The 20,530-nt window shown below is 39.6% G+C and overlaps 2 protein-coding genes across 5 annotated transcripts in view; one reads left to right on the forward strand and one right to left on the reverse strand.

The window, feature by feature from the left end:
• The first annotated feature begins 4,767 nt into the window (after nucleotides 1-4,767).
• ZBTB33 (zinc finger and BTB domain containing 33) lies at nucleotides 4,768-12,309 on the forward strand. The gene is made up of 2 exons (XM_037152097.2): nucleotides 4,768-4,851; nucleotides 7,382-12,309. The coding sequence occupies exon 2, from the start codon at nucleotides 7,384-7,386 to the stop codon at nucleotides 9,400-9,402; it is 2,019 nt and encodes a 672-aa protein (XP_037007992.1). The 5' UTR covers nucleotides 4,768-4,851; nucleotides 7,382-7,383; the 3' UTR covers nucleotides 9,403-12,309.
• Nucleotides 12,310-12,421: 112 nt separating this feature from the next.
• Nucleotides 12,422-20,530, reverse strand: part of TMEM255A (transmembrane protein 255A) — a 52,620-nt gene continuing 44,511 nt past the window's right edge. For 3 of the 4 annotated variants that reach the window (XM_037152103.2, XM_037152102.2, XM_037152101.2), the window contains one exon: nucleotides 12,424-15,651. In XM_037152103.2, the coding sequence (XP_037007998.1) occupies nucleotides 15,493-15,651 (159 nt within the window). In that variant the 3' untranslated portion in view covers nucleotides 12,424-15,492. Of the gene's footprint in view, nucleotides 15,652-20,530 lie in introns of all 4 variants that reach the window. The other variant, XM_053662359.1, reaches the window with a different exon arrangement.

Raw genomic sequence — 20,530 nt, forward strand, 5'->3', positions numbered from 1 at the left:
ACTGAGAGGTAACCAACACACATTTGATATCAAGAGTGGCAGCTGATGTCACCGTGATCTGTATTTCAAAGCTAAGTCACATTTTAGTTTTAGTAGACTTAGTTGCTTAAAGATAAATAGATCCTAAACTTTTGAGATATACTTTATCCTACTACCATATGATTATATATATATATATATATATATATATATATATATATATATATATAGTACTTAAGGAATAAGATAAACGGACAAAGAAAATTGAAAGACTCATAGACACAGAGAGCAGACTGGTGGTTGCCAGAATAGAGGGGTGTTGAAGAACTGAGTGAAAGGTGAAGAGATTAAGAAGCACAAATTGGTAGTTTCAAAATAGTCACAGGGATGTAAAGTACATCATAAGGAATATAGTCAATAATACTGTAATAACTATGGATGGTGCAGGGTGGGTACTGGAAATATTAGGGGGAAAACTTTGTAAAGTATATGATTGTCTAACCACTATGCTGTATATCTAAAATTAATACAAAGTAATATTAAATGTAAACTATAATTGAAAAATAAAATTTTAAGGTTCTTTTAAAAAGATGTATTTTGTCCTATTCCCCTCCTTTTTTTTCCTGCTACATTTTGGGGGAGGACAACTGAAGAATGGTCATTAATCTGCTAAGTAGTTTTGTTAGGTACTCAGTTGTCAGGAAAATACTACCATCTGGTTTAGTTTCCTTTATAACAGCACTCTTATTTCCCATGAAATGTGTTTATATTAAACAATGACACTTTCATAATTTTAAGTCCTAATAAAAACCCAATGATACAATAATTCCCACATAATTTTTCCCCAAATATAAAATCTTGGAGAAGAAACTAAAGAATATCATGTGAATTTCTTATTTCTGTGTGAAAATGCAACTGTATTACACTACTTTGATGTTGTGCTATGTGGATTTACTCTATTGAGGAGAATGTAGACTAGACTGGGTATGGATAGGTGATTATATCTTTGTCTGATTTTATGTTGAAGAAAATAAGATGTAGTTAGGTCTGTTTTTATCCTGATGGACATTTTCAGTAGGGTTTTTGTAGGAAAGAAGCACAGGGATTGACTGAAAGGTAAACAGGTGCAAATTCAACTTTTTGGAAACTGATGCAATATTATTCTATACATATTTTTTAAATGATACCAATGAGTCCTTTTATTGTCAAAGAAAAAAAACCCTACTATTTTGGTTCCTTAGTTGAATATGACCATTAACCAACCTAAAGGGAAGTATTTTGCTCTCCAGACACCAATCCCCTTGCATCATTCATCTTGGTACTCAGTTGGAAGAGTATTACTTGAAGATTTTCTTAAAATCACCATAACTCAGTTATTCATTCATTAAACAATATTGAACACCTACTATGTGTCTTGACACTAAAGCTCTCTGAGGAGGAAATGCTATGTAAATAAAAATAATAAATCAGGACTTCCTGTCAAGGGGGCAGTATAGGTAAACACGGCTTGCCTCTCCACACTACCACATCAAAATCACAACCAAATTATAGAACAACCATCACTCAGAACCATCAGAAATTTAGTTGAATGGAAGTCTGACAACTACGGAATTAAAAAACCACATCCATCCAGACTGGTAGGAAGGGCACAAATGCAGAATGGGCTGGTCCCTCACCTACGTGTGGTGGATAAAAATTTGGGAGGGATATCTCAGTAGTGAAGAGTCCCAACCGCACAACCGGGCCACTACCCCAGGGTTCCAGTGCCAAGAAGATAAGTCCCTACAACTTCTGGCTGCAAAACCAGCAGGGATTGAGTTAGGGGAAGAAACCGCTGGAGTCCCAAGCAGTTTCTCTTAAAGAACCCACACACGGACTCACCTATTCAGACTCACTCCCTCTGACCTCCAGCACTGGAGTAGCAGCTTCAAAGGCACTGGTGGCATAAAGGGAAGAACTGAAGTGTCTGGCAACAAGGCAGAGGCCATTATCCCTTTTCTAAACTCTCCACTCCCACAAAGCCAGTAAGCTGGTGACGTATCTGAAACCCTGTCAGCCTGGCTAACACTGTTTAACCCACCTTGCAGATCCCCAGAGACTCTGCCCCATGAGTTACAGGCCCACCCAAGCTGCCTTTCCATATGAATGGCTAGTCTTGGCTCATGCTTCACAACTTTCTAAATCCTCTCAAACAAGCAACGGCTGGCCTCAGTGAGCCCCAGTCTCTGGCACTAGCAGCAGCCAGCCTATATTCATGGCTTGGTTTGCCTAGGAATCTCCAAGCCTAGCACAAGCAGCAGCCTTCTCAGATTGTTTTATAGAAGGCAAGGTGGCCCTGGGAAGAACACAGGTTAGGACTGACCTTGGCCTACACCACTCAGCAAACCCCAGGGCCACTGCACCCAGTGGACAGCTACAGACCATGTCAGAGAACTATCACCCTGCCCTTGCACAGCTGATCCTCCACAGAGGGCAGAGGTTGGTGGTAAGTGGTCACAGCCAATCCTTGCATCTGACTGACCTGAATAAAGCCCTCTCCTTGACATGCCAACAACAACCAAGGCTCAACTATAAGAGGAGGGTGTACTCAGCACACAAAAAGGGCACACATCAAGGTGCCACTTTGGGTGATATGGAGGCTGTGCCACTGGATCCTACAGGACACCTACTACATTAGGCCACACTACCAAGACACAGAGCCATAGCAGCTCTACCTAATACACAGAAACAAACACAGGGAGGCTGCCAAAATGAGGAGATAAACAAACATGGTCCAAATGAAATGACAGATCAAAACTCCAGAGAAAGGGAGATAAGCGATCTATCAGATGCAGAGTTCAAAACACTGGTTTTAAGGATGTTCAAGGAATTTAGTGAGGACCTCAGCAGCATAAAAAGGATCCAGTCAAAAATGAAGGACTCACCAACTGAAATAAATAACCATTTACAGGGAAACAACAGTTGAGTACATGAAGTTGAGAATCAAATCAATGATTTGGAACACAAGGAAGCAAAAAACAACCAATCAGAACAACAGGAAGAAAAAAGAAGAAAAAAACATGAAGATAGTATAAGCAGCCTGTGGGACAACTTCAAGAGGTCCGACATTCACATCATAGGGGTTCCAGAAGGAGAAGAGAAAGAGCACAGAATTGGAAACCTATTTGAAAAAAATAATGAAAGAAAACTTCCTTAATTTGGTAAAGAAAATACACATGCAAGTTCAGGAAGCACAGAGAGTCTGGAACAAGATGATACAAAGAGGCCCGCTCCAAGACACATCATAATTAAAAGGCCAAAGGTTAAAGATAGAGTATCTTAAAAACAGCAAGAGAAAAGTAGTTAGTTATCTACATGGGAGTTCCCATAAGACCGTCAGCTGATTTTAAAAAATGTTGCAGGCCAGATGGGATTGGCAAGGAATATTCAAAGTCATGAAAAGCAGGGACCTACAGCCAAGACTGCTCTACCCAGCAAAGCTATCATTTAGAATTGCAGGACAGATAAAGAGCTTCCAAGATAAGAAAAAACTAAAGGAGTTCATCATCACCAAACCGTTATTATATGAAATGATAAAGGGATTTATTTAAGAAAAAGAAATCAAAACTATGAACAATAAAATGGCAATAAATACATACCTATCAACAATTGAATCTAAAAAACAAACTAAGCAAACAAGAAGAACAGAGACAGAATCATGGATACAGAGTGTGTTTTGATGGTTGCCTGATGGGATGGAGGTGTGGGGGAATGGGTTAAGAGGTGAGGGGATTAAGGAGTACAAATAGGTGGTTACAGAATAGCCATGGGGATGTAAAGTACAGTATAGGAAATGGAGTAGGCAAAGAAGTTATACACATGACCCATGGACATGAACAATGGTGTGGGAATTGCCTGAGGGAGTGGGGGGTGCTGGGTGGAGGGGTGCAAAGGGGGAATAATCAGGACAACTGTAATAGCATAATCAATGAAATACAATTAAGAAAATAAACGTCTTCCACGTTTGGGTGTCTCTCTACTGGGCTTTTCGAAAAGGTAGAGATCTTGGCTTGCTCTTTTTTGCATTCCTCAGAACCTAGGATAAGATTTGGTGTAGATCAAACAAGCCAGTCAGTAAATAATAGGTGAAATTGAGGAATTAACATAGTACTGCATCATTTAGTTGTTAATTGAGAAGATAGCACTTGTCCAGACACTAGATTGACTTCTTAAAAATAGTTACTGTAATGTATTTGTTATCTTATTATCGTAGTTTTATTACCACAATTTGATAAAATCTGTTTAATTAGGTTATATTTCAGCCTGTTTTATCATCTAAGAAACAGGCTAATAGAGCAGTTTCCAACTTGCAGAAGAAATGAAACCCAGTTTCAAAGTTTTTACGCTGTAGATTCTTTCACTGAATTTAGATGAAAGTGTCTAGCGCCCTGTGCATCGCCACCGCAGTGACTGCGTTATCCTTATTTTTTCCCTTTCCTTTTTCCCACTCTTTCGCTCTCAGGAAACAGCCAAATATTCCAAGAGCTTCCTCGTTTTCCTCTGGCCCCTTACGGAAGGAGCCGAAAGCCGAGTGGGATGCCGAAGCAGATGCGCCTGGAGCTGGGGCCCTTCCGGAAAGACCCGAAATGTGCTCGGAAGTGTAGGGAGACTTCGACTTCAGGGCTTCGCCCCCGCGCTGTGCCCTCTGTCGGCGGCGTCAGGCAGCAGTTGCAGCGGTGGCAGCAGGAGGCGGCAGCCGCGTCGACGTCGCCCAAGACTGGAGCGACGTTTAAAGAAGGAGCCGAATAGCCGCGGAGTCCAGCCTCTTGTTGTTGGAGGACTCCCATCCTTCGGCGCGGCCCGACGAGGAGAAGCAGCGGCACAGGGAAGCAGGTGAGGTCCGGGACCCGACCCGGGAGGGGCGAGGGGCGCGCTGCTTCCTCCATCCCTGGGCCGTGCCTGTGTGTGCATTCTCCCCATTTGAACCAGGAAGCGCCCAAGTCGGAGGCTTTGCTCCTCCGGTCCTTTCTTTGTTGGGCCCAGGAGTGAAGGAGGGGGCGAACCAGGAAGGCCGCGGCGCGATCCCCTTCACCGTCAGGGGCCTGGGGGCTGCTGGTGCCCTGGGTAGGCCTGGAGCATGGGGAGCCCTCCACAGAGACCTGTTTGGCTTTTTCCTTGCCCCTCAGCCTGCCTTTTTGTGCTTTTTTCCCCTCCTTCTTGCCCCGACTTTGATTTAGAGCCTTTCTGCCGGGCCCATCCTCCCCTTCCGTCCCCTTCCCAGGGCACACAATGCCGCCTGCTCGGCCTCATCCCCTCCCAGCACCTCCACCCTCCTCTTCTCCACCTTCTACTTTCCCCAGCTCGTCTTATTACTCCCGCCCTCACTGTGCTGCTCCTACCGTTGGTGTTTGCAAGAAGCTGCCTTTTTGCTTGAATTGGGGTTAAAAACCTAGGTTGCAGCCGACTGGGTGCAAATGGGGAAGAGGGGGTGGAGGAAGGAAGATGGGGTTCAGCTGCCGCAGGGAGCCTCGTGTTAGTTTGTTTCACCCCCCTCGCGGATGGCGTTTTGGCTTTTCCACCATCGTCTGCCCCCAGTGAAGGATTTCTCTGCCAATGTTGCGGAATGGCTTTTGCAGTCAGGTCGCAAATCTTAGGGTGAGTTCAGACCGATTTGTGTTGTTCCTGGGCCCACCCTAAGCGGGAGGAGGAGGAAACCTAAACAAAATGAAACCAACTCCCAGTGTCACCGGGACACATCCATTTAACTTACGTCTCTATTGGAAAAATCCATTTGCAAGTGACAAAAATTGTGAAATCGTGTTCAGAAAACTCATCTATTGACTAAAAAGTGACTTCTTTAGAAATTCCCATATTTCTGAAGACCTGGTTACTGGCTTGCTGTCCAAAGGTCACCCTTTCTGATGAATGCATTAACAGTAACCTGGAATTCCTTGGTACTGTTAATGGACAATGCCTTATTACTGATGATGATTTAAATCCTTGCTCTCTAGACTTCCCACTTACTTTTTGTTTTTAAGCTGTAATTTTGAAATATTGAGAAGATATTTGAGATGCCCTGCCTTCCACGTGTATATAACTTAAAGTTCTGTAACAGTGGTACTATTTCGGTAACTCTAAAGGGACAGAATATTAACAATAAAAGTGTTTCCTTACCAGAAGTACTTATCAGCTAATATATGTATATGTGTCACACTGAATATCATTATTACTGGGAATATCTATTGAGAAGTGCAAAACACATTGCGAGTGGTGCACAGAAATGCCATTTTCTAAAGTAATGTCTGCTCTGTTCCAATAAGTTTGTTTTTATTTTCACTAACCCATTTGCTGTGAAAAAAGTTCTCATACCAATGCACATAATTCTTTATAAACAAAATGTATTCGTGCAAATAAGAATTAAGAAATGGTAAACTTTCCTTTTCCTTTGTCTTATTTTTTAAGTTGCATTTGTTTACTTCTTTCGGCACTCTTTAACATTCCACCTCAAGATTGTAAAAGTAGAGAGGTGAGGGGAAGGAGAAACGGGAGGAAGAAAGGAGAGGGTACTGAAAGGTGTTTAATGGTGATGAGGCACTGTGATTTGAATAAGAACAGAAGCATAATGGGAAGTTTAGAGGTAATACTTTTCAGTGCTTATAAATGCTGATTCAGTCATTGGCTGCAGGGAGTAGCTTTTGAATATGTTCTTGAAGATAAGTTAAAATTTAGGAGGAGTATTTATTTCAGACACCAAGATTTTCTGACATTTAAATAATTCATTTACAGGTAAAATAATTTTTATGTGTTCATGAGGAAGATTTTTCTCAAAAAAGTTTTAAGACAGCTAAAAATTAACTTCTTGAAGAAAAAAATGAAAATTGGAACTAAGGAAATTAATTCTAATTTTTAAAAATTGCATAGTGGTGATGCATGTATTTGAGATTCAAAGGAAGAGACTACTGTTCACATCTGTAGATCAATTTAAAACTTGATTGTTTCTTTTTAGGGTGAAGTCATGAAATTTGACAAATGGTCCAAAACCCAGTCCATATGAACAATTTATATAAAAGCCAAAAAGTTATGCCAAACTTTGGTTAAAACTTGCACGAACTGACCTGACTGGTATGGCTCAGTGGGTCCCTGGTTGATTCCCAGTAAGAGCTCATTGCCTGGGTTACAGGCAAGGTTCCTGGTTGGGGGCGTGCCAGAGGCAACTGATTGATGTTTCTCTGGGGTATTAATGTTTCTCTCTCTCTCTTTCTCCTTCCTTTTCTCAGTCTCTAAAAATAAATAAATGAAATCTTAAAAAAAAAAAGCCAAGAGCAAACTATTTAATGGTGCTGTAGCTAAAATTCTGAATGATAAAGTACTTTTGTTTTTCTTTCCTAATCTTCTTTCATCCCATGTTCCCTTTCTCTTATAGGCATGGAGAGTAGAAAACTGATTTCTGCTACAGACATTCAGTACTCTGGCAGTCTGCTGAACTCCTTGAATGAGCAACGTGGCCATGGACTCTTCTGTGATGTTACCGTTATTGTGGAAGACCGAAAATTCCGGGCCCACAGGAATATTCTTTCCGCCTCTAGTACTTACTTCCATCAGCTCTTCTCAGTTGCTGGGCAAGTTGTTGAACTGAGCTTTATAAGAGCAGAGATCTTTGCAGAAATTCTCAATTATATCTATAGTTCTAAAATTGTTCGTGTTAGATCAGATTTACTTGATGAGTTAATTAAATCAGGGCAGTTATTAGGAGTTAAATTTATAGCAGAGCTTGGTGTCCCATTGTCACAGGTTAAAAGCATCTCAGGTACAGCTCAGGATGGTAACGCAGAAAACTTACCTCCTGGTTCTAGTGACAAGAACCTTGAAATACAAAAATCAAAAGACGAAGCCCAAGATAATGGGGCCACTATAATGCCTATTATAACAGAGTCTTTTTCCTTATCTGCTGAAGATTATGAGACAAAAAAGATCATTGTTACTGATTCAGATGATGATGATGATGACGTCATTTTCTGCTCTGAAATTCTGCCTGCAAAGGAAACTTTACCAAGTACCAGTGCAGTGGCACAGGTCCAGCCTAACCCAGGCTCTGTTGCTATTTCAGATGTCACACCTTGTGCTAGCAATAACTCTCCCCCTTTAACAAATATCACACCTACTCAGAAACTTCCTACTCCTGTGAATCAGGCAACTCTGAGCCAAACACAAGGAAGTGAAAAATTGCTGGTATCTTCAGCCCCGACACATCTGACTCCTAACATTATTTTGTTAAATCAGGCACCACTTACTACACCACCAAATGTCAGTTCTTCACTTCCAAATCATATGCCTCCTTCAATCAATTTACTTGTGCAGAATCAGCAGACACCAAACAGTGCCGTTTTAACAGGAAACAAGGCCAATGAAGAGGAGGAGGAGGAAATTATAGATGATGATGATGACACTATTAGCTCCAGTCCAGATTCGGCCGTCAGTAATACATCTTTGGTCCCACAGGCTGATATCCCTCAAAATACCACTTTTGATGGATCACTGATACAGAAGATGCAGATTCCTACACTTCTGCAAGAGCCACTTTCCAATTCTTTAAAAATTTCAGATATAATTACTAGAAACACTAATGATCCAGGTATAGAATCAAAACATCTAATGGAGGGTCAGAAGATCATTACTTTAGATACGGCTACTGAAATTGAAGGCTTATCGACTGGTTGCAAGGTGTATGCAAATATCGGTGAAGATACGTATGACATAGTGATCCCTGTTAAAGATGACCCTGATGAAGGGGAGGCCAGACTTGAGAATGAGATACCAAAAACATCTAGCAGTGAGACAGCAAACAAACGTATGAAAGTAAAACACGATGATCACTATGAGTTAATAGTAGATGGAAGGGTCTATTATATCTGTATTGTATGCAAAAGGTCATATGTCTGTCTGACAAGCTTGCGGAGACATTTTAACATTCATTCTTGGGAGAAGAAGTATCCTTGCCGTTACTGTGAGAAGGTATTTCCTCTTGCAGAATACCGTACAAAGCATGAAATTCATCACACAGGGGAGCGAAGGTATCAATGTTTGGCCTGTGGCAAATCTTTCATCAACTATCAGTTTATGTCTTCACATATAAAGTCAGTTCATAGTCAAGATCCTTCTGGAGACTCAAAGCTTTATCGTTTACATCCCTGCAGGTCTTTACAGATCAGACAATATGCATACCTCTCTGATAGGTCAGGCACTGTGCCTGTGATGAAGGATGATGGTATTGGGTATAAGGTTGATGCTGGGAAAGAACCTCCAGTAGGGACCACATCCACTCCTCAGAACAAACCAATGACCTGGGAAGATATTTTTATTCAACAGGAAAATGATTCAATTTTTAAACAGAATGTAACAGATGGCAGTACTGAGTTTGAATTTATAATACCAGAATCTTACTGAACTCTTGAAATATCAAAGTTTTGTTTTGGATTAAGGGGAAAGGCTTTCAGAAGACCTATAAAGAAAATTAAGGGTTTGATCTGCCATGTCATCTGAAGGTAGTTTAGTTGGATTATTTGTTGATAATTTTTAGAAGAAATTATTCAAAAGTTTAAGTAGAGATTGAAAAGTCCCACCTCCTAGGTATCTGTTTATATAGTTAGCTTTCAGCTCATTTAAAAGAGGCAAAAAAAAAAAAGGCTTGGAGAGATAGTTTCCTGAATAGAATTTGAAGCAGTCTGAATGTTCTTTGAAAATAACTGGAGTTATTAGCATACCCTAGTATATCTTAAAATTTCCCCTTCTATGTTAGCACTTTACTGCTGAATTCTCAATTTTCTTAATATTGAGACTATAAATGTGTCATGTTTTGTAGATGGCATAAAATGTAAACACAAACTTCTAAAGTTCTGGGAAATTTCAAAATAAGTCTCCATGTGGTTGTGTGCTCCGCTAGTCCAAATGGATAGCAACCTCCTGCCTCCCCCCATGAAAATGGCCATGCAGAGAAGTCTCATCCGAAGAATTAGTTTTAGCTAATTAGATTTAAATCTTGCTTTTATTGTCATAGTATGGAAAAGAATGGTGGCTGGGACTATGTATATATACTTTTTCTATGTGGTCTTTGTGGGCAAAAATATTAATCTCTCTAATGCAGACTAAAGGAGATGCAAAGTTCTGTTGCTGGTTTTTTTTTTTTTAATTTTTGCTCTTACATAGAGAGTGTAAGTGAATGGAGATTGCCTTTTTGCTCATTATGGTTAAAAATAGTCCTATGGAAATGTTCAAATTTTGAATCTGTAAGCCACCAAAATAAATCTTTAATTCTATATAAATCTTTATACATGACAGATTGCAGAAATGAGACTCCTACATATTTTGGGTAGGAGGCTACTGGCATATATTTTTCAATGTTCATGTTAGAATCTATAATAGGAAGTTTTCATTTGAAATAGTTGAATCAGTGATCTAGTATTTTCCTTTCAGCAGGACCTTTTAAAATAAGTTCCATTCCATCTGCAAATTGCTGCAATAATATAGCAATCAGACTATATATGGAATGTAATATAGGCTTGTTGATTCCCATTTATCTTGAGAACAGTAAATACTACCTTTCTTCCTTTTAAAATGACACATATTTAAACACTTAGAAAATAAAGTGAAAACTTATTGAAGTGCTAGAACTAAAAGGAAGCAGGTTGGAAAATATAGCCTAGCATTTATAACAGGATTAACTTGTTGAACTTCTTCTGTAAATGACTTTGCAAAGGAAAAAATTTAATAGATACTGAAAAAGATTGTTGTGCATAGTTATTAGTCATGTGTAACTTTGCTTAAGTATTGCTTAATTCAACATAGGTATTTTCTTTCTCCTTAACCATGTATTTTTAAAAAATAGTCTATTTCTTGACTTTGAACTTAAAGCTTTAATTGTAATTTCTCACATATATGTCATTCTCCTGATGGTAAGCTGGATTGAAGGTAATGTTTTCAGTGTTTCTTAAGTTGGTAGCTGAGGGTATCATGCTACCATCAGTATTTTCAATAATACAAGGAGAAAGAAAAAATAATCCCTTGCTTACCAAGGACTAGAATGATATGCATCTGTTTTATGTTCTGTGAGTCTAGACCTTCAACAACCATTTTATAAATTAATCCTTGGAAAATTTTAAATTACTTTATAACTTAAGACTTGGTGATCTCTGGACTCACAATGTGTTTCCTTTCTGTGTAGATATTGATAGCATTACTCTTTGGCTATAGGGTGCATTCTGAAATATTTTCAGTGGAAATTTGGGTTTCATTAATGCTATTTCACCAGTTAGACATAATTCCACAAGTGTGAATGATACTGATGCCAGCAGAGCTTCCAGACCTTTCAGACTTAACTTCTAGGTAAATTAGTTTGTCGTCATAAAACGTGGTAGTTTGTACAAGGCTGGTATGATAAACCAGGAATTCTATCATGGAAAACTATCCAGTCTGAGTAATATGGGTATAATTTTTTACTGCTGCTGTGCTGTATGTAAATCCTGAGTATGGAATTTAAACTGTGCCTACTGAAGGTATCTTCTGGAGTTTCTGGGGGAGGAGGAAAACTGGAAAATTAAATTGTATTTTTGCCAGAAGACTCTTAATTGCATGTATGTCCGGGTCTTCAGTTTTTCTAGAAGTTTATATATTTAAAGTTTGGAATTCACGTGGAATATTCCTTTGGGGCTAACAGTCTTTACTTCCAATATTTATTGGGTTGAAAATCTGGAGCAAGACACTGCTTAAAACTTATCATGGGGTTTTCCTATTTTATACTTAGTTTTCTGGCTACTGAACTTCACTTTTTCTCGCAAGTTGGCTTCAAATTTGCTCGTATGATAGATTACTTGTAAATATTCTGGATAGGAACTGTTTGAAATAACAATTTGTTATAAAGATATGACAAAGTGAAACTGCTCAAACTAAGCAAAAATTTTTAAATACCACAGCAATCTTACAAGGTTCACTTTAAAATATATTTTAAATGAGCATTATCATTTTGGTGGTAATGATTCCCCACATGTAACTACTATGAGGAATTGATGCTGCATTATTTCCTGTTGTACCAAAAAGATAAAACAAATTAGTAAAAAACACCAAGGTATTTTGTATGGTCAAGGCATGCATAGTCTAAGAATTAATTGCTAATTCAACAGCACTGGCTTCCTCACCTCTGTCAATCATACGAAACCGTGTTCATTTACACCTAATGCTGTAATATTCATACTTGTACAATCTTCCCTATCATGACTTTAAGTTCCACTTTTCATTAACTGTTACCTGATATTAGTTCGTAGATCTTCATACAGCAGAAATAAAATGATTTAATTCTGATTTTTGAGTGCACTTTTTACAAGATTATTTTTCATAGATTATATAGACCTTTGTATTCTGTTTTTCAATTTTTATAGCAAGAGTTTAAGCTATATTTCTGATGGCATTACAAAATTTTCCATTGGGTTTATATGTTGGTTATTTGCATGCCCAATGTATCTTGAACCGTAGTAGTGAAAAGTAAGTCAGCTGCTGTCAGTCACTTTAGAGCAGTAGTTTTTTAACCTTTTTCATCTCAGAGCACACATAAACTAATTACTAAAATTTTATGGCACACCAAAAAATATACAGGGTCCGGCAGATGTAATGCCTGCTTGAATGTAGTTGGTAGGGTAAAAATATGGATGTAATCATTTATAGTTTTAATTTGAACATTTCACCTAAAATGTCATATGGTGTGCTTCAGTGTGATGTTGTTATATTACAGAATTACATGCTTATGATTTTGTAATAAAAAAAGGGGTGTGATTTGTGCCGGACCCTGTTTTTTTGTTTGTTTGTTTGTTTTTGGTTTTGTTTTGTTTTTGCTGATCTGACAAAAAATAGGTATAATTTAAAATTTATTTATTTATTTATTTACCTTTAGAAGGGAAGGGAAGGAGACAGGGAGAGAAATATCTGTATAGTTGCTTCTCATGTGTCCCCCGATGGGAACTGGCTCCTGCTAGGAACTGGCCTGCAACCCAGGCATGTGCCCTGACTGGGAATCAAACCATCATCTTTTGGTTCACAGGCCTGCGCTCATTCCACTGAGCTACACCAGCCAGGGCAAAAAAAATTGGTATAATTTTGATTCATTCACACCGGATGGGTGTTGTGTTGGCTGTTGTCATTTTTTAATTTGAAAAACTAAGGGAAAAGTGTATTTTAAAAATTCTTGCAGCACACCAGTTGAAAATAGTTACTTTAGAGTGTTTATGACACTTGTGGATTCCATGAAGACATATATAAGTAGATAAGGAGGAGGATAGTTTTATTTGAAACATCACAAAAGCAGTCTGGGTTTCCAACATGGCAGTGATAAAGATTTTAAGCAACATCCAGTTTATATAGATTCTGGATTGATATTTTAATGTTTCATGCCCAGTTCATTACTTTAAAGCAGAATTAAGAATAAAGCAGTAAATATTACAAAATGCAGTCAAGGTACATATTGGAAATACAAATTCATTACAGCAAATGTTTTGCAAAAGAGTAAAGCAGCAAATATTAATTTTTCTAAGGTAACATGCACTTCATATAATTCAATGTAATAAAAAGAGCTGCTCAAATTAAGTGTTACAAAATCTGTACTGTTTCAAGTTATTTTGTAAAGTAAGAAAAATACATAGAAATGAGTCATAGAATCTTAACACTTTAAGAAATGTGATAAATGTAGGACATACATACTATGTAATGGTGCCTTCTAAAAAACTAAGTCATACACAGTCACTAAAGCAAAAGGTAAAGTGTAAACAGCAAAAAATTTCATTGAGTATTACAAGTTGATATTTGTCTTGTAAGTCAATTGGTTATTAGTCCCTTTTTGAAATCCAATAAATTTTAATATGCTCAGAAGTATAGAAAATAATAGTACTTTACCTAACAGAAAGGATTATAGTTTTTCAGATTTGAAATCTGGATAAGACATCATTTTTGATGCTGAAAGTTAAACTGAATGTCTTGCAAACATTTACTGTGAACAGTGTGTGCACTTGTTGTGCCTTGATAATTCTTGATGGCTGGATGTCTGCAAGGTAGATGGGAGCACCAGCATTTGCCTGCTGCCTCTAATCAGAGTTGGGAGGTAGTGAAATGGGCTGGAAAATTTTCCAGTATGTGTTCTGTTTGCAGAACTGTCTAATTAGGTACCCTCCTGTAGCCCCTGTATTTTTACATGACATGATTGTAGGGTTATCTTTCTTTAAATCAATTCTTGGGGTAACAAGATTGCAATGAAAGTGTTCATTTTGAAGTGAAGGTATGTGTGCCAAAATGTTAAATCCATCAAGTTGATGGTTTAAAGCCATGTCTGATTAAAATAAGTGTACAAATGTGTACCACAATGTGCCAGATGGATTTTAAATCTACAATAACACTTAAGAAGTCAAGTTGGCTACATTTGAGGTTTTGCAGATTTAAAGCAGCATTGTAACAATTCCATAATCTTGAACACTGTCATGATTGGTCTCAGCAGGAAAAGGGACCAATAAGAGCAGTGGCATTAAAACACAGATGATTCTTTTGGGGAAGGGTGCAAGATACGTGCGGTTTGCTGGGGTTGAAGCACAATATTTGAAGATTAAATAGTCACAAAGATTAGTAACAATTCATGTCACGACCCAAGAACCTAATCTAGCATTTTAAACTCTGAATTTTAACTATAAGATTTATGTTTGTAGCAAATGTATTTTGTAATACTGCAATATGTAGTGGAACCACTGTCTCATAAGTTATCAGATGTATAACAGATCTACTTAAAACATCTCATGTGTTGCACTCTGTATTCCAATGCTTCTGGAGCAATCAACCCTGTTTCCCACCAGTTGAGGGAATATTGCACTTTTCCCTTTGGGAGGTACCAATAACAAAAGCCAAGCTGAATAATCACAACAGCAACCTTTACAATACTCATAGAGAGAAGAAAGGAGTAAGAGATGGGGACAGCTGTTTCCAACATCCAGATACAAGCAAACAAAATCCTTGTCAGGTCTCTACATTGGAACTACTATGCAGCCCCATCATCTGGGAAATTTTCCTTAGGAACTGACTTTAGTGGCAGGGAAAGATAGAGCTTATATAAGCCAGGTACTTCAACTGAGGTACTAGGATAGCAATCTGCTAAGGGCCTGAGGACAAGACTCAATTTACACCAAATGAAACAGATGGCAACTAAACTTCTGAATACAGAAGCAGAGCCATAGGGTAATGCATGTCCAAACATGATAAGCTTCTTGCTGACTGGATCCCCAGCCTTAGAGCATGTGCAGTGTTCCTCTTGGAAGTCCTGAGTTCAGCCTAGCTACCCCTGCTTGGCACTGATAATGAATAAGCTTCATTTCTATCTTTCCCTAGCCTGGCAGGCCATTGTAAAACTCAAAACTATGCATAAGAATCACACTTTAAATCGTGTATCCTAAACACTTCCACTAAAGCAGAAATACAAAAGCTACAACAATTCCAATAGCCAGCAGGCATTCCTCTTTAGGGACTGTAAGGTGGTGGCTTTTCAAAAGGCGGGTAGTAGGGTGGAGAGTAACGGGGTGGTGCGCTGGAGGACCACATGTAGCTGGGTGAAGGAGAGGCAGACTGGGGCTCATCAGAAAGTCCAGAAGGAGGGGAGGATGGAAAGACACCAGAATGCTGTATAATGAAAATAAAACATCATTTTGGGCAGTGAGGTTGCAATTCCCCGAAGTTAGTTGTTATTAAAAAAAATAAGTTTGGACCAAATTTGTTTCTGTTTGGAACAACAAAGAGCTCCTAAGACCTCACAGAGTTAACGCAGGGCATGAAACTTGGCTGGTCCCACTTTCTCTCAGTCTCTCAGGTTATAAAGCTCACGCAGAGATATCTTGGACTCCTCCTACCTCTCATTTTAAAGCCCTTTTCCATGTTTATAAACCAAGCCTTCAATACTTCTCCCTGAGCTATGGAAATAGCACCTCAACTAGTCTTCAAAAAGGTTGTTTGGGCTTTAAGAACATTTGAAGTTAAGTCATTAATACCTAGGAAACTCTTTGCAGTAAGAATGTATTACAGAGCCCATCTCATAAATAAAACAAAACAAAAAGTAAGGTCAGAGAGGTTAAGTGGCTTTCTTGGATCTGGAGTCTTAATCTAAGTACAATATTTTTAAATTCATCTTAGCAAGGGCAGGGTAGGTTTGAAAGCAAAGAAGAACAAAGGTACGGATAAAAGGGAAGAGCAATCTTTCAGGTTGCCAAGATACTCAGGATTCCATTTTACTTTGTGTTGTATAACTTTGGTGGTCTTGGAGAAGGGAGTGGTTTTGAATTTAAGAAATACTTAGGGAATTGGCATGTTAGGAGTCATTTGCCACTTCTCTTTGCCTGGCTCATGTATACCCTGAACCCTAATGATTTTCCTGCTTAAGGAGAGTTGGCCAGTTTTGTTCATTGCTGTATCCCCCAGAGCTCAGAACAGAGCTTGGCAAGTAGTAGGTATTCAATAAGTGTTTAATGAGTGACTATAACTTCAGGACTATATAAGATGAACTTGTCATATTTTAAAAAAATGATATCTATTTTCAAAGAATATGGTCACACCTCATGCAGACTGTTGCCTTGCTACAACAGTGGAGCATAACTGAGGCCTGAAGGCTGGAGGGGGCTACTGGGGTAGCAAGGGGCAAGAGGCCAGTTTTAGGCTCTCTGAAAAACCAAACAGAAGCCATCAAACAGGGCTGGAGAATGGTAATTTTCTGTTGTGTCTCAACTTTAGGAGGAACTGGTATATTTGAAAAAAAAAAAAAAAGACCCACTAACACCAAAATTTCTCAAGAGTTCAAGTACTGTTAGGGGAGGTCACACCTTTACTTTCTTCTGCTGGCCAGAGTCTGAGTAGATCATGTCCTTTTTCCATGCTTGGGGCACTCTAGAGTCAGCCTTACTATGAGGTTTCTGGAGCCTGAGATCAGCTGGCTGATTCTCTTCATCCCCTGTCCTGACTACTGCCCAAGTTTCTATGCCTTACTGAAAAGAGACTGTAGCTACAATCTTTCCCCTCCTGCTCTGCCCCTTCCATTGTTTCATCTTGAATGAAGGAATGACAGGGTCATACAACCTGCAGAGCTGTTCAAGGCAAATCAACTTTAGGCAGTGGACTCAAGACAAGCCAGATTCCTTTTTAAAATCTCAATTTTTCTCCTTCCTCCAAGAAAATGTATGTTCTTAAGACTGCCTAAATCACATCAGTATCGTGATATCCTAGTTTTCTACTCCATCTCCAGAACCCTTTTTCCTTCTCTTCCTCCCTCCTTTTCTGCTGCTTTCTTCAACTAAGAACACTGACCACTTGACGAGAGAGGAGAGCAAAAACCCACCAGGGACCAGATTTAATGCTGGGGGTGTGGTCCTCTGCCTTTTTAAATCCTGCTCCAGGATGGTAAAAGATGGGAGGCCATTTTTATGTGTTCCTAGCCACAGAGGGGAGGGGTGAGTTTCCTACAGTGGAGCTACAGGCAGTTCTGTCCTGAGAGGCATTTAAAGGCTTTTGTGGGCAGCAACTGCTGTGGGTGGCAGTTGCACACTTTGATAATAAAAGGGGATGGTATAACGGCCTTTGGTTTTCACTTCTCAGTTTCATGTTTGGGAAGTATTAGGGGGGAAGGGATGGGATGATTTTCACTTCCTTTGAGGATGCTGGGAGTCTGAAGGATGAAATTGAAGAGTTCCTGGCAGAGCTACAGAGCTCATTGGCTGCAGTCCACACACCCTTGGGGTTTGAGTTGTTGGAGGCGGGGTGGGGAGAAGGCCCACAGTACCAGTGCATAGTTTCCTAGCAACAGACAGGCACCTTAGGAAAGATCTGGCTTTGTTGCAGCTGGGGAATTGGCCTGGTGCATTTTGGTTCCTGCCTAAGAGTCAACTTTACTAACAAGGCAGGCAGCTCAGAGGAGCAGAGCTTTGAATCCTTGCACACCACAAAGCATAAAAAGCATCTCAAGAGCCTACTGCTAGGTCTAATCAGCTCAAACTTCCTGAGCTGCCTACAGGCTGATGGCACTAGAAAAGGAGCATCACCTTTTCAGGACACACACAGCTCCCCTCTTCCATCTTAAGCCTGCCCCCTCTCTGCAGGATGGCTGACCTACAGAACCAATGTACATTTCTGTCACAGTGGCCTTCCCTCTTCAGGAGCACTGGGAGGCAGTGACTCAGAAAATAGCCCTGACAGTGACTGGGTGATACAAGTTACCAGCAAGAGATGCTGTGTCCCCAGGGGAAAAATCCAGAATCTCCTGGTCTTTGTATTCCCCCATTGGTTTCTGCCCCAGAAAGCAAAGCCAGGGGAGATGGACAGAAGAGTGGCTAAAAGGAAAAGGAAGGAAAACGGGAGTCAGAAACCAGAGAAATATGGAGAATAAAAAAAATCTTGGCAGGAGAAAAGAAATAAAGGGAAAAAGTTGGGTGTCAGCAGCAACACTTTCTAAGGCTCTCAGCAACCTGTACTATACACTGCCTCCCCCAGGACTAAAGCAAGCCTTTCATTAAATAGTTCCAATTTATAATGGGTCATTTTTTTTACAGCTAAGATGAAATCTAGTATATACCCTCATGTGATTGAATAAAGAGCATAAACAGAGGTACTTGCATTTTTCATAGGCTTAGGCTTTTGTTTTAAGCTAAACTTGGACAGGAAATTCACCAAATGGACAGGAAAGGGATTAGTCCATGATTAGACTAAAGTAGGGGGACTGACCCAGCAGACGAGACTGGGAGTATGGCTGGAATCCTTAGGGGGTTTATATAAAGCTACACTGGGTTGATTTTACCAGCAGAGGTGGAAATTGATGCTTTTGACCTGAAAGACTTTAGACTACTTGGCTGAAGCTAAAGGACAGGTAATGGGAAAATGAAGGTGAAGGGCAAGAGAAGTGAGTGTTGGGGAGTTGAGCAGGAAAGCAAATGTAGTCTTAGTTTATCTCCTTCCTGGCTTGGGGGATGGAGAGTTCATTAGAAGCAAGGACACCTTGGAGCCCAATATTTGAAAAAGTGTTGTTTCTCCAAGCTCAGCACTCACAGCATCCTCAGGACCACCTGACCAGACCCAAGTGTTCACTCATGTCTGACACAAAGAAATGTTCCCAAGCTTCCTAACTGAACAAATACCTAGTAAGCATATGACTCTGAGGGGTTCAAACAAAACCTTCTCTTCTCTTCCTTCTACCAGCCTTGGGGTAAAAAGGAAGAAGAAGTCTTCAAACTTTAAGTCACATAAATAGTCCTGTTTGGGAATGAACAGAATGGTGAACTCATCTAGGAGAAAATGTAGAAAGGTCAGCTTTCCTGCTATAATTTGAGCCCTTTTACAATCTGAGAAGAGCTCTGGATTTTTTTTTGTTGCTAAGGATGATTCTGGTGGTTTTATTGTCAGAGCTAGTATACATTTTGCTAAATGCTTTCTATCTATCTGAGAACATAAGCAGATGTTCCTCTTTCCTATTGGCTTTCTTGAGTAAAGACTGGTATTTCCTCCTATAAAACTATAAGGGAATGACATGTAGTAAACAAAACAAGCTCAACTCAAACACTGGGACAAAACACCATTTAAGTTCTATAGGGAAACAAATCACTTAACATCCCTCTCCAATCCCCACCACACAACTATAAAGTCTCTGAACTGGAAATACAAAAGACAGCTTGAACCTAGGGAAAGAACCTGGAGAGATATGAGTCCCAGCAGTCTCTGTAGTGTTGAGCAATTTAATAATGTAATAAGAGACCCTTTATGACTTATGATTAGGAATCTCATAATTATACCAGTAGAAAGTATACATATCTTAAAATTAACTGGGGGAAAGATCTGGGTGATGCTCAAATTTACAGCTTTTCCAAAGAACCTTCAAACCAATATCTGGAGTCAGACCTGGATTCAAATCCTTGCTCTTTCCCTTACCATCTCCTTGCCAAAGTCACTTACTTTCACTGACTTAGTCATCTCATCTTAAAACTAGCAATGACAAGGATTCTTCCTTCAAAGGAATAAGTGAGATGATATATGTAAAACACTTCTTAGCACAGTACTTGGCACATAGTAAGTGTCCAATGTATGGCAGCTGTTATTAAAAAGTAGAGGCCTCCTCAAATCCCTGGAGACCCTGCTACAAGCCCATAGTGTAGGTTAGGGCGAGGTGGCTATATTTGGATCCATTTGCTGGGTTAGGCACCCTGTTTCTGGGTTTCCATAACACTCTTGGTAACAGTCTATTTACTCTTGTCCCCATTGCTGTCCCCTAGCACTCCCTCAAGGCTAGGGACTATGTCTCATTCATAACACAAGGCCTATGCCTCATTCAGTTTCTTTATCCACAGCTTCTAGCACAGTGGCTGGCACATGGAAACACAAAGCAAACATTACTGAATGGAAACCCAGTAGCCTGAGTCACCACCGGCATTGTCAATCTCGCTTTCATCCCTGGGGTAGTGTTTGAATGAAGAATAAGGGAGAGAGAGAAAGCTCCATATGCTGAATTGGGGCTTCTTAGAGTTTGCAACAA

This window comes from Artibeus jamaicensis, unplaced genomic scaffold, assembly GCF_021234435.1.
Source record: "Artibeus jamaicensis isolate MK-2021 breed Jamaican fruit bat unplaced genomic scaffold, CSHL_Jam_final contig_240, whole genome shotgun sequence".
Taxonomy (NCBI): Eukaryota; Metazoa; Chordata; class Mammalia; order Chiroptera; family Phyllostomidae; genus Artibeus; species Artibeus jamaicensis.